At 37.1% G+C, this 15197-nt stretch overlaps 1 protein-coding gene across 1 annotated transcript in view; it reads right to left on the bottom strand.

Moving 5' to 3' along the window:
* Positions 1-15197, bottom strand: part of ATP11A (ATPase phospholipid transporting 11A) — a 76546-nt gene that overhangs the window by 52758 nt on the left and 8591 nt on the right. Inside the window, exon 2 of the mRNA XM_031056141.1 lies at positions 7678-7800. Coding sequence (XP_030912001.1) covers positions 7678-7800 — 123 coding nt within the window. The remainder of the gene's footprint in view (positions 1-7677; positions 7801-15197) is intronic.

The raw sequence follows: 15197 nt of genomic DNA, 5'->3' as shown, positions 1-15197 counted from the left end.
TACTGAGTTTTGTCAACACCTCAGTTTTACAGATTATTTGTTTTAAATGGTCACCACCTCTCTTCCAACACACCCTGATTTCACTCTTTTCACTCAACATTTTTGACTGCTTCTTGTAAATGTTTAAAACTACTGCAATAAAACCATCTACTATATTGGTTTAGCCCTGGTTCATAGACATCTTCCTATGATAATTCTCATCCCTTCTACAAAACAAAATCCTGAGGATAATAAAATCAGGGTAGTATAGAGAAAAGCTGATCTTGCATTCATTTGTGTACATGGTGACTTCAGTATTTTTAATGAACACATTTTTGTATCAATTACCAATAAACAATACATGCTTAAAGCTGCAGTTTAAAAATTAGATTGCAGGCATGTGTGCATACCATGGAATGGTTTCAGTGGAAAAGGACATTCAAGACCTTCTCAAGCATCCAGCCCCAGCCTCCCAGCCATGGGCAGAGACATGTTCCACTTGACCAGGCTGCTCCAAGCCCCATCCAAACCAACCTTGAATGCTTCCAGAGATGCAGCATCTACAACTTCGCTGGATAACCTGTTCCAGTGCCTCACCATCCTCAAGGTAAATCTAAACCAACCCTCTATTAAGCTTCAAGCCCTTCTCCCTTATCCTTTCACTTAACACCCTTGTAAAAAGTCCCTCTCCAGCTTTTTTGTAATCTCCTTGTAGTACTGAACATAACCCTTTATATGTAACACCACCTTACAAAGTATTATGTTACTAAAATGACATAAATATTACATATATATGTATAGGTAACCCTCTTCAATAGAAAAGCTGAAAAAAGTTTTGATCAAAAGTTTCGTAGTTTCTTTAAAGTTAATTTTACTTATAAAAATATTACCTTTTTTGAAACATGATCTGTCTATCTATATAGAGAATTGGCACAGAAAACTATTGCAAAGGGTATAAAAAAACCCAGGAAATCAGTAATTATCTGAAATCATAAGAAGTGACTTGAGAGTATGCCTTGTCTAACTCAAGTGACTTGATAAACATACAGGAAGTTTATAGCAGAACTCACCTATGTTCTTTAACATACTAAATTAATATGAAGACTTTGACTCAAAGCAAAAAAACCACAGACTTCTGTGCTTATATGTTACTCAACAGAACTGGAATATTTTGAAAAGTGTTGTGCCATATGCATGACAATTTCAAATGAATGCAGAAAGACACAACAATATATTAACAAAAGTATTAACATATGCGCCATCTGCACAGTGTTTGTTACTCCACTGAGGGGGGGACTCCAGGTTCTCCACATCTCAAGGTCATTCACAACACAAGGATCAGTGAAAGCTCTGCTACATGTAGGGCTTTTACAAGTGAATAACAACCACCAGTACTTTCAGAGAAAGTGCAAAAATGAAACAGATTTGAGGAAGTTAGATCAAATGGCACACTTGATGAAGCAAGATACTTATTTTGGCACAGGATTCCTTAAAACCACTTGCTGATAAAACAGGATTTGTATTACAAACAAGTCTATCTTCAGTAGTCTCTGTTCAGCAACTCCCAGTCTTATCAAAGAGAGGCTATTAACTTCAGGAACTCCTCTGACAACAAATCCTCCAGCACATGCAATTATAATTTCAAAAAAGAAAAAAAGACCTTACAGCAAGGATGACTGACTGAAGACAGAAGTCACAGAGAATACTAGGAAAACAGAAGAAAGAGCATGTGAGAGCAAGGAAGCTTGACTTTCTCACTTAGAAAGAGAGACGAATTACACCTGTCTTCCCTGGCATTAGGTTTGGATCTGTTGTTTTCCTTTCTTCTGCTGCTTCTCTTTCACTACATGAACACTCCACGCTGTTATAAAAACTTAAAAAGCTCTGTTAAGGGCAGTACCAGAGCAGAAGATAAAATATTGCTAATAACCCTGGACTGAGCCATGGGAAGGGTAAATGGCTTCTCCTGGGAGCACAAGAGAGGTTGCAAAGAGCCTTTGACCTGGAAATCCCATGCTGAGCAGGATCATCAAGAGGAAAGAAGAGCTTTTCCTTGCTCTCTCTAGGCACTGACTGTTATCCCCAGAAGGAAATTGTATTATTGTGCCTGGAAGAAATGCACTCTCATCCACTCCCATCACAGCTCAGGTATTGAAATCCCTCAGCTGGCCCCTTTGAGAGTCCAATTGATTCAGAGGCATTTAAGCTTTACTGCCAGCCAAGTCCATTTACTCTTCTCATCTCTAACAGCTCCTGCCCTGCTCAGTGTTTGGCAGGGCTGGGCACATTTGACCCTTCAGCCCCTGCAGCATGGGATCTGACCTCCTGCTTCCCTCAGTGTGGCTGGGAAGCAGAGGATTACTCAGGCAGAAAGGGAGAGCTCTGTGTTCCAGCTGTATTCAGAGCAAATCAGTAAAAGGCACACAAAACACTCCCTGCTCCAGTCACTGTCCCATACACATCTCTGCCTACCCACCCTCTCTGCCCCCCCAGGGTATGCTACACAATCATTTATTGGCTTCACAAACACATGACCATGCCTCTTTCCACTGTGGGCTTTGGACACTCTTCTGGCTTTCAAATATTGTTCAGGGCTGTGTTTGAACTCCTCATCTTGAAACTGCTATGTCATGGCCCTAGAGAGGGCAGACAAAGGCTTCCAGCTGTGAAGCAGCACCTTGGAAAGTATGGGACAGCCTAGGTTTCTGCTGGGTTCCAAGTGGCTCGTCTTGAAAAAGGTGGTTTAGTATTTCCTTAAGCTCCAATAAGTATTAATATTTCTTCTAAATGTGGCAACAAAATGAGAAATCAGAGCAGACCCAGTCTTTGTGTGTTTTTATGAGTAAGTGCTGCAGGGAAGAGGTACAGTACAAGGACATGAATTTCTGCTGAAAGGAAGGAATATTTCAACATCATCTCCTGAAACATGTCAGAATAACTTAACTTTATTAAACTATTAGTCACTGTGATTAATTGTGAGTCATCTCAATTAGATTAGCACTGGAGGTAGCTAAGTCTTGCCTTGCAATGTATAGAATTCCCAAAACACAGCATTATTGTCTCAGGGCACTATTACAGAAATCAATGTTTGGATTAGTATTTAATGAAAAGTCTTCAAGAAACAGACAGACTGAAGATGCATTATTTGTGCAGCAATACCAGCATCACTTCTGATCCATGAATACATCATACAGCACTACAAAGTAGAAAATAACAGTGGTCCAGTTCTCCCACCTGAGTTCAACTGATTGCTTTTCTATAAGGAAGAACAGGAAATAAAGCTACAGCACAAATGACCACTTTGTAATTTCATGTATAATTTAATTAGAGTGACATCTCTTTAGGGCAAATTCTTCAAGTAATAGTTCTGCATACACTGTAGAGTCAATCTTGCATTTCATGCAAGAGTCATATCCCACAACTCTTCAGTATCATCTTCCAGGAGCATGAACCCTGCTACCTCCAGCTCTGTTGGTGACCCAAGCATAAGTGGGCTCTATAGCTGTAAAATTTCTCTTTATTAAATTATGACAGTAAAAGTCTGCAGCTGGACAGGACCACTGAGGCAAAATACTGTGTGTTGATTATCCACAGACTGAAATGAAGAGTAAAAGCCTTTGTAAGTCTCCTTAACCCAACTTGCTCTATGGGTGGTATGGGGGGAAATCTGTTCTCTTACCTAAACTTTGTGGATTTTCTAATTTTGCCAGGTGTCTCTGACACACAGAAAGCTCTCTTGGCTCTCATTAAACAGGTTGCTCCTATCCAGGAATTTCTGAAATCTTTGGCTTTTTCTTGTGGTTCTTTCTTAATGGGTTTGGTTTTTTTTGGGGGGGGTGGTTGGTGGTTTTTTTTCCAAAAGCGATAAGCAGCTATAATTAAACATGTTCCTCTGAACTCCATATTGTTGGTTCAAAAAAGATGTTATTTTCAATACAATTTTTCCCTCTTTTCAAGAGAAATGTACGCATTCAATCAGTCTTCAATTCATTGATTCCAGTAGAACAAGAAATGCAAATGCCTACTTTGTCAACAATTAGCTCCTTGAAGCATAGCAATTCTAGAAAAGTATTAGATTAACTTCAGGAAAAGGGAATTTGGATATTGAAAAATATTAAATTAATAACAAGCTAAAAACATCATCATGTCACTACATAAATCCATAGTTTGCTATGTACTGAAAGACCTGTGCATGATTCCACTGGTTTGGGAAAAGGGACAGACCAAACCTAAGCAAAGGCATGGAGTAGCTTTTACATAAACAATTATTGAACAGGCTCAGGCTATTCCGCCTGGAAAGGAAATATGGTGGAAGACCACCAACAGAAACAAGATAAACAGGGGATAACTGTACTCCAAATCCTTGAATCTGAAAATTACTAACTCAAGTTAGCAGGAAGTTTGAAAATGAAGGTTCATAGTTTCTTTTGGCAAACATTTCTACAGTTGAACTGTTCGTCATTCTGAGAATTTACATGGGCTTAAAAGGTATTGAAGGGATTCACAGAGAAGAAATTAAAGACCACTAAATACACAAATTCCCAGCACAATAACATGAAGCCTGAACATTAAGGAGGTTTTGTACTAAAAAGTTATTTTATAATTTATCATTTTTTTCAAAAAGTAAAATCATGTTTCAGAAGGAAAACAGGTTGTTTCTCACCAAGTTTTGGCAGACGCTATGGTTCCCTAGTTTAACTTAGTTTCCATTTAAGTTGCAAATTCCACCAAAAAGTAAATAGTATCAAAATGTAAATAATTTTTTTCAGAAAAAGGCAAGCCACCTCCCTGCCAATTCAATTACTTTCTTTCTTCTACATTTGAAACATTTTCTACTAGCTGATATTTTTCCATGCTGCAGCACTGTCATGTGACAAATTCAATCAAGGGTACATAACAGCCACTTCAAAGGCCAACACCCAAGGCAGCTGAAGCAGCTGAATGTTAAATCAACAAAAGGATACATGTTATAAAGGTCACTGTCTGTAGAAGGTAAAAGGAACAGCACGCACGATCCAAAAGACATGAGTTTTTGTCTTTTACTACTTCAGCATACACCTTTTGCATTGTTAATATCATAATTGAATTAACATATCAAACCAGTAGAACACTTTTGTCTAGGCAAGGTCTGTCCCTGTATCATTTTTCACGATCAGGAATGTATCATTAGGCAGACAGAGCATTAACCACATTCCACAGTGACACTGCAATGTACAGGAACTATCCCTCTGCACTTGAGTCAAAGCATTACCTATCCCTCTGCACTTGAGTCAAAGCATTACCTTGCTGACACCAGGAAGCCTCTGGTGAAGCATAGCGAAGTGCCTTTGGAAGGACCAGTAAGGTCTAAGGTCCACATTACTGCTAGGTGATGTCTTTTTCAGGGCATTATGACATGACATTTTTAATAAGGCAGCATACAGACAGACAAATTGATGCCATTTCCTCATGCTTTTCAACTATCCTTTTTAGAAACTCAGTTTGTCTTAAATTGGTAAAGTCTGTACTTGGAAGTTTAGAGTTTCTCATCCTTGAAGAGCAATCACAGACCTTCTTACATAAGCACTAAACACCTATAAAAGCCCAGCTCAAAGTTACTGTCTGTCTTGCTGATGAAATTAAGGAAATATCCTTCATGGTTGAGGTAACATTATACAGTGTGCTTGTGAGCATTTACCTTTACTTTAATAATTATGGATTTGCCATCTTAATTTTGCACATTTGAGCATTTAGTAGGAATGTAATGTCTGCATTCCCCATACTGTAAGAGGTGCCCCCTCAGAGGGTTCATAAGCAAGGGACAAGGAGAGGTGAAAGGGGAGGAGGAAGCAGCTCACAGGACCAGAATGAATGCTAGTCAAACCACAACAGGGCCTTATTCACCTTGTCTGGGATGGAGCACGGGAATAATAGAGTTCACTTGAAAGGGACAGCACAGGAAGTTCTCACATGCAGGCAACAGCTTTCATCAAACAGCTTTCAGCAGTCTGAGGAACTCTTCAATATTATAAAGCATTTACATGAATTCTCTTCCCTCCTGAAATATCACCACTGTATTTACTTCCATAAAGACAACTTACCTTTTATTTTTTAAATGAGATGAGTTTAATCAATAAACAGAAAAACTGAGAAACATCTTGTATGTATAAAATGTACTTCCACTAATACTTTTGTTTATGATAGGCTACTTACAGGTACAGTTCACAGCTAAATAGTTTAACATTTAAAATATTTAACTGAATATGCTTTATATCCAAATAATATTAAAGTCGCTATCCTAAACTGGTTGAAGTCACATGTTTACTAATTGCTGGCAAGGATTCCTTAGTTCAACGCATGTTTAAGTCATACTTTAAAAATCTCACTCTGCAAAGCAATGCAACTTGTAACTTCCACTAACTTAATATGCAAAACATAGTTGAACAGGATGTTTTTATTTCAATACAGCTATCAGCAGTAACTTCAATGGCTTTATTTACATACATCTTAAATGAGATTTAAAAATAAATGTCACAGGAGTACAAAAATTTGCATTAAGTGTGTTTACTCTTCCATAATTCAAAAGACAATACAAACCAATGTGTAGAGCACAGGATTTCCCTCTGTACCAGTCTGACTGTACTTCACCTGCCTTACCATTCAAGCATTCTATCTAAAGATGCCTAAATACTACATTCTGCTTAGTACACTTTCTTTGAATGAAGTATGGTAAGAAGGCAGCAAACAGAAAATCTCACATGAGAACTGACATACCACTTGTGAAAAGTCTGACTTTCATCATGTCAGTGGCTGGCAAGTGTTCAGGTCCACAAGAGTAATCATTCAGTTCCTTGAGATCACAATGCTACCAAGGTTCTGAAAACTGCTGAGGATTGTGAGACACTATTCAAAAAGAAATTCTCAGTAAAGGAGATATAATTTTGAATTTATTATTTTGTATTAGCTGAAGGTGTGAGCTCATGAAGATGAAAATCTAAGTATATTGCAAACTTGGGAGTTCTTGAGTTGTTAGCCATACATCACCTGCAAGCATTCAAATTTCTATGCCACTGCAGTAAAAACCTTTGGCTAAAGAAAGCCAGCTGGAAAGCACCAACACCCAAACTGCTCACAAAAAGGTGCTGGAACTTATGGAAGTTAAAACTTACGAACTGAGGTAAGGAACAACTAGAAGATTTCTAAACAGCACAAATGTATTACACTGCCAAGACTTTAAGTATGATGAACTTTCATGTGAATGAAGACTGTTGACAAAATCCCACAGGAACATTAGAAGCTTTTGAAGGGAATGAGAGGGTAGAGAGAGTATGATGAATCTAAGTGCTCAACAAATTATTTCTAGTACTTTGAGGTATTGCTTTCGAGTACAAAGGATGCAGTCTTTCTTTAGGAAGATTTTACTTACTCCAGGATTGCCTCAAATGAAAACTGGTTTTTTTTTCTTTGTTGAAAAGCTCATTATTACTCAAAGACTGTACTATACTAGTACTACAGTAAACATGGGAGAACTTATTCTATTTCTATTCATTTTAGAGACAAATTAGCAATTTGTTTCTCTAGAAGAAATCTTAGATATCTTCATTTTACCTTTGCTGGTTGTGGAAAGGAAAAATATACAGGAAGCCTAGGAAAAATCTTGAAAAAAATAAAGAGAACTTCAGCTGATTTATCTAAATGAATGAAAGAAAATATAGGTACCTTTGATGAGACTATTCTATTATCTGGAAACCTCTGTGGAATGTATGCTTCAGCGCCTGGAGGTGGCTCACGATGCCCAACATAAATAGTCCGACTGTCCACCCAATTCTCTTCTCCAGCACACTATGGGAGAAAAAAGAGTTACTGTGTCAGTTCCCTCAGTATTCCTGCAGTAACATGAGTCACACACTGAATTAACTAATCACATGCCTGACCATCTACACATACACAGCCAGCAGCACATGACCCCTCACACTTTTCTGTATCAGCTCAAGATCACCAAAACACCCAAACCCAAGTCAAATGTCAAGACTCTCCCTGAACTGCACTTCACTGTCCCACAACACAATGAGAGAGTATCCATGAAAATCACTGTTCTGACTTTGTTTATAACTGAAAAAACAGTGCATTGTTTAAGACCCTCAGTCAAATTAGGTATTTTGTATGTATTTTTTACTCTTTTCACCACTAATAAAAATGTGTGTTAATCAAAATATTTTAATATAGGACAAATTCTTCACATTTTTGAGACTAGCCAGCCATAGCTCAGAATTTCATTTGCAGCAAAGTTAAACTGTTCTCCTGAAATACTAGTAGTAATCATTTCTCCACACATGAACAGGCTTAGAGACTCTTAGGTTGCCAGGAAAAGACCTCAGCTTGTCAACTCAGAGCACTTCCTCTTCTATGAAAGCTGTATAAAAAAAAAGCAGGTGTGCCAGATTTTCACATTCACATCAAACTCTACTGAACCTATAGCTTGCCCAAAATTACTATTTCTGTGTTCTATTAACTGTAAAAAAGTAAAAACCACTGTAAAAAAAGTACTTACACAAAACCAAAATAACAAATTTTTAAAATTTAGAAGTAAATTTTTTGAGGACATAGATTATAAAATGACCATCCCTTAGTCAACAGTCGAATTCACATCTACCTTATGAAAAACATTTCTGAAGCACAGAACACATCCCTAACACTTGGAGAAGCCCAGGCATCAGCAACTTTAACATCATCATATGGTCAAATCTGGAGTAATTTAAATATGTCATAAATTAAACTCAAAACCTCTGCTCTATGTTGCACTGAGGCATTTACACATTCCTTCATTAAGCATATTAGAGAGAAGCTTCTTTTCTGCATCCTCAACAGTTACATGGTATTTAGTACATTAAATATGTCCTGAAAGTGCTCCTGGGCACCAGCGCTTGTTTGCCTCTAGAGGTGACCTGTCAGACTGACATTGAGCAAACTAACCCCAAACAAACAGTGCGACTTTGGTAGTTTACACAGTCAAGGCATCATTCCCCACAGCAGCTAGATGTACTTGTGCAGTTCTTGACAGAATTTAGTCATACAGACATGGTTCCTTCTTTTCTAGCTAGTCTTAATGTCAATAGTTATAGGTCCATTTACTTTACTAGTATACACTTTGTTATTAAGCCTAAAACAAAATTTAGTTCTCAAACTTAAACATTCACCCTAACATTTTCTTCATCAATTCACATCTGTGATTTTTCCACTGCCCTTCAGTGCAACACAGCTGAAGATCATTTTCTACATAATTTATTGGGAATAGACATATAAAGTCTTGCAATACTCTGCAGATTTGGAGCAGTTAAGCTAATAAAACAATTATCTCTGTGATGTGCATGACTTTCTCGAGGTTGGAGAGAACATCAAAAATATAAAAAGAAAACCTATTGGACACAGACTATTAACCACAAAATAGCTGAGTAGAAGTCATCAAGTAAAATGTAAAGGGAAATAGAAGGATTAAAGAAAAGCAACTTCTGCCATCCCAGAAGTAGATACTAGAAGCAGACACAAAGGACCCAAAATCATTACTTGATTCTTACACGTGACAGAAAAATGAAGGCATTATGTTCAGAAGACACCAAAAGCCAAAATCTCAATACTAGGCATAAAACTAAAGCCAAAAGTAAACCCCACTTCTTTCTTATGTGTTATTCAACTTCCAGTAACTTAAAAGAGTCACTTAATACATTACATGAAGCTGTTCACAAAGGAAGTAGAAATGACAGCCCCTCCTAAGACATACCAATAGCCCAGTCAGGACTTATGCTAAGCCCTGTAACTGCCCCTGGCTCAGTGGGAGTGCACACACATTTCTCCCATGCCACAGCTAGCGCAGGCTCGAAACTAGGACGTGGGTCAGTATAAAAATTGCATTGATTTTCCAGTCAGACAACTTCTCCCTTACCTCCAAGTGGACTTGTCAAAAAGTCAAGTGTCATTCAGCCCACTCCTGAAGGCCAGATAACACTCTCTGTTAGCAAGCCAAAACATTTTGGAAGGAAGTAAAGCAGGACAATATTCCTTTTTCTATATTCCACCTTACTTCTATGGAAATAACAAAACATGGTATCTTTACCATTTTATCAGTACACAGTACTTTTTTATCTTGTCAGTGCACTAAATGTACAATGCACAGAAATTATCTACTGACACTTGCGTCACTTAATACTCCTAGAAATACAAGGGAATGTGAGATATTCCTGCAAAATACATCAAATTGTACAACATTTTTTAGTTTTTCATTAGGAAGGACATTCCAGACAAACACAGCACAAAGATTACTCCTGATAAGTGAAGTGCCAAAGTTCAGAGATGATAACCTAAACAGCTAATGGAAATGCCTCATAAACTTCGAAAACCAAGAAGACATCCCTCAGTTTCTACTTTCCTCTACAGAGGCCCAGCTTGACAATTATCTCTCAATTATGATGAACCAACCCAAACAGCATGACAACACTCTTAGCTCAAAAAAGCACTTTTTAAAGTTTCACTGCATACATTGAGTCTTCATAATGACTCAGTTAAAAGAGGCCTCCAAAATTACCTATGAACCTGGGAAGACAGAGCTCTAAACAGCACCCTCCTGCCATTACTGTCAGTATTTACAGGTCTGATGGCCCTGGAGTACTGTGTCAACACTAAGTAAGCCAACCACTCTGGAATTTGTGTCCCTAAAACAAGGCATTACTATAAGCATCAATATAAAATAAAAGACAATCTCTTTATTAGCTTAATTTCATCTGGTTTTATCACAGATTGATAAATTACCGCCAATGTATAAAACCATATCTAACTTAAACTATCTGCTAGCACAGAACATTTTTTCTTTTTCACTATGTTAATAGGTTAGAGAAAATAAATTTTTTACTTTACTAACCTAAATCAACAACTTCAAACCTCCAAAACCACTCCCAGTACAAGTGTACAAAACCAAGCACGGGAGAGTAAGGCTCTCTTTGCCAGTAAGGCAGAATTGCAATGCACAAAGTCAGATTCACTGCTCAATATGGCAACACTTGTGAGAAGCAGAAAAGATACTTTTAGAAAAACAGCACTTGAAGCCAGGACATGGGCCACACAGAGAAATCCAACTACAGCAACTGAATGTCCTGTAATGCCAACCTCCAAAGCCAAACACCCTGATCTGACAGTTCTTTTAGTGTTCTGGTATTACAGCTTACAGAATGTCACCAGAGTCACTGAAAAAAGCAGTTTGATGCCACTGCCAGAACAACAAACTACATTAACTTCTTTTTTTTATGTTCCACTGCTTAAGCCTGTTAAGAATATGTCCAAGAAACCATAAATATACCTTAGCATTATCTGCTTCTATTTATAGTGTAAAGCTCAATGTACTGAGACCTAGTTTTATTGGCACATCAATGAAATGTTACATAGCTTTTACTCTTTCAAGCAGTGTCAGCAACCATGAAAGCAAAGACCAGCAAAAGACTAAGGCACAGGGACAGAAACAGTTAACAGGATTTTACCTTTAGAGTTTAAGTATTTCTGCAGCTTTTTTTTTGGTGGTTTTAAAAAAATCAAACTGAAACTCGCTTGAAATTCACCTTCATGCTACTCCAGTCATTTTTATCTAGATTTAATTTAAACAAATGTATTGCCTGAAAAGACAAGGGGCTTGGTATTCAATGGGTGACAGCAAAAAGGTGATAGGAAGATGCTAGTGGCAGTTGCTGGAAAAGTACCTGACATTGAAAGATTCCAAGTCTTTCCCCCTATTTTTAGTAAAGATATTTAACATATGATTTTGAAATCAGTGGAAACACTGAATAACATTTCCTGACTCTCCACTTGAACTATTAACTCAGGTATAGTTACCAGCAACAATCTTCAGTATTTTATTTTCTCTCCAAATAATATAAATACAAACACTACTCAAATAAGTTCATTTACACTAAGTACAGCTGAAAACTCAATCTGCCCTGGCCAAGCTCAAAGTACATTTCATTGAACAGTATTCTCTTCTACTTTTTTCTAAATGTTTTTTGATTAAAAGGGATAGTGCATTCTAAGCACCGATTTGACAGCAACAAATTCTCAGCATCGGCTATAGCCTTGATCACCCAGACTGTGACTCCTTTCCTCCACACAGAAGTACTTGACACCAATAGAGGCAGGCTCTCCTAACAGCCTGGTGTTTTACTGAATCACAAATGTTTGATGTCAATTAGGCAATTAGCACCACTGTTAAAACTGCACACTGAACACACAGCTGCTCAACCACTTTGGAGTTTTAGGATAACAGATACTGCCAAGCCATTATCACTCGGAATCTCCAGGAAGAACTGATAGTGTAGGGTGTGAAAAAACATTCACGCATTACAACAGCTCTGCACTAAAGGCTCTCAGTTTCCAATTTTTCATTCAGTGAAAAGAAACAACTTCAATATCTCAAAGCTGTAATTCACTAAAGTGAAGAGAAAAAAAAAGTTATTTTCCTTTCTAATACTGTAAGGAAACTATACTTATCATGCACTTTTTACCAAACCATGAGATCATATAATCTCATCTTTGTCTCTGCCAAATGTTCCGAGTAGCTGCTCTTTTACACTTGACACCATTCTGCAGGAATAGGTGCAGCCATCTCCCTTCGCAAACAATGGGACAGCGTACAGATTTTTACATCATCTTTCCAAATCCCGTCCTTTTAAGGGTAGATTTTATCTACAGATAACAAAAATCCATCTAAAGAAATAATAATTTTTAAATAATCTTCATTTCCTAAAGTTGCTAACCAGTAAAATAGATTAAGCTTTTAAATAGTCCACTTCTAGAAAAAAAAAATCTAATTTGTATGTATGTATTTATGGAGATAAAGGGTGAAATTCTTATCCATTTAAAGGCTCTTATTTAGATTTCAAATGATAGGTCAACTCACAAATACCTATAGAGAGAGCACTTAAGCTTTACATTTTGTGCACAGCATTATACCAGCCCTTCATATGAATTTGCCAAGCTCAGAATGAAGAGTATAACATTGAAAGCTGTTCAGGTTATGTTTTGTATGAATATAGAATAGCATAGATAAAAGAATTCATATAATTATCAGTTAAATACCCTATCAGGTTTTATATTCTGAAAAAGGACTACCTTAATATGAGACATTGTAAACAGAAAGGAAATTACTTTGTTCACCTACGAGTCATGGACATATGTCACTAAATAACTAATTTAATGGAATACCAAAATGCAGCTCTTCAGATGCAACCACAAAAAAAAAACCCCAAAACCCAACCAAACAAAAAAAACCAAAAACTCCAGAACAACTCTGTCCCAGAAACTATGACTAATTAACACATTTCCTATGGGTCACCCATAAGAGGATCCATTACCACAGAATATTAATGCATTTCATTTCAGCAAATGAATTTTAAATCCTTGAATGAGGATTTTTGTCAGAAATAACATTTGAAATCAAAACTCTAGCCAATCAATTGCCTACAAGTCACAGAATACTGGACTGTTAATAATATCTTCTTAACATTCCAGTTAATAAGATATTAACTGGAATGTTAATATCTTATTTCTTTTTCCTCTCCATACACTTATGAAAAAGAAAAAAGATATTAACATTCTTTAACTGCAAATAGATTATTTTATTTATAGCTCTCAGGGATAAGTTGTGATTAGAAGCAAAGGCAGGTACATCTTAACTACAGAAAATGGTGCCAGGCCCACATGTTTCCCAATCAAGCCATATTCTCCACTACTTGGTGCATCCTGGTTTTCTGATCTTTCTTTCCACCTCCTGCAAGGGTCTTGTGTATGCAGACAGAAGGGGAAATAGATTTATAGCAATAGGCTGAATTAAGCTTTTGTGACATTTTTGAAGAGGAAATGGAAAAGTATGATGACAAAATGATGCAAAGTTCTGCAATTCACAGCTGTTAGAACAGACATTGTCACAACAGCAAATGGTCCAGTTTCTGTAAAACACCTAACATTTCTATGTGTGTCCTTAATATAAATTTTATTTCAGCCGTCCAGTTAATGCCTCCTTGTGCATCATACTTAGGGTAAAACATTTCTGAAGCTATCCTAATAAAACTATATTCCAGTTGTGTCACATGAGCTGGCACCAGGACACTGCAATATAGCACTCTGAAGACAGTCTAGTTCTCTTTTCTGATTTCCAGTTTGGAACATAATTTTTATCTGAATTCCCCATACTCTGTACTTTGAATGGTTGAATAATTTGACCCCCTGGATGACAAAGCCAGTGATCTGTGCTCCTCCTAAAAAGGGTTACAATAATTCTTTGTTTCACATACATAAAAACTCACCTCAGCTACTCAAAGAAGACTGAAATTTTTTCTAAGCAGTCAATTTAAATTCCAAATACTGCTGACATACTGGCTGGTTAGGTATAGCTATTTCTGATGTCTGTGCTTTCTCTGCAGGCGAATCTTTAGTTTCCCTGTTTCTTTCCATGGAAAGTAACAATAAAAGTGATGGAGCTAAAAGTCTCCTATTCCATCCTATTATACAATCTTCATCTTGTTTCATGGAATCATTGCAATAATGGTACAAAAGTAGATCTGTGATGTACATGAGTTAAAGGGCATTAGGAAAAATGCTTTTGCTGCACTTTCCCTTCCTGTCAATGTACCAGTTTTGACACATTTTGCCCCTTGTTGCCAGTGGGACAGGGACGCTGTGTACCTCCTGCTCCTCTGCCCAGGTCCACTCAAGGACCGCCTCTACATGAAAATCCTTTCAAGGGTCTCACTTGCAATTAGAAAGGCTAATGAGAAAAAAAACTACACTGCAAAGTGCAATGGTAAGAGAAAGTAGAAGGGAAAGTGTCACATAAGACACAGGATATTTGACAGCCTTAGTACTTAAATTAATTAAAAATCAAGTTTATTTCAAAGTAGCTCCAGACCAACATCTGAAATTAAGCTTTGTGGAAGAAATTTACAAGTTCCTTAGGTGCCAAGAAAAGCTGTAAAAGAAGAGCAATTTCATTTTTTTAAGGCAACTGAAGGCCACTAAGATCTACACGCAGTGCCAGTCACTCAGTATCTAGAAAGATATTTTCAAGAGTTGTATAGATACTTCAGAATGCAGATTTTCTTCTTTTACTCTTTGTTGCCAATAGTTCCTTCTGTTTGCAGTAATCTAACAAGAAAAAGAATCAAAAGCTATCAAATTTTCAGGGCAGAACATGGAATTTTTTAAAA

The sequence above is a fragment of the Geospiza fortis genome, unplaced genomic scaffold (assembly GCF_000277835.1).
Source record: "Geospiza fortis unplaced genomic scaffold, GeoFor_1.0 scaffold192, whole genome shotgun sequence".
In the NCBI taxonomy this organism is placed as follows: domain Eukaryota; kingdom Metazoa; phylum Chordata; class Aves; order Passeriformes; family Thraupidae; genus Geospiza; species Geospiza fortis.
This window is presented reverse-complemented; position numbering and strand designations above follow the sequence as displayed.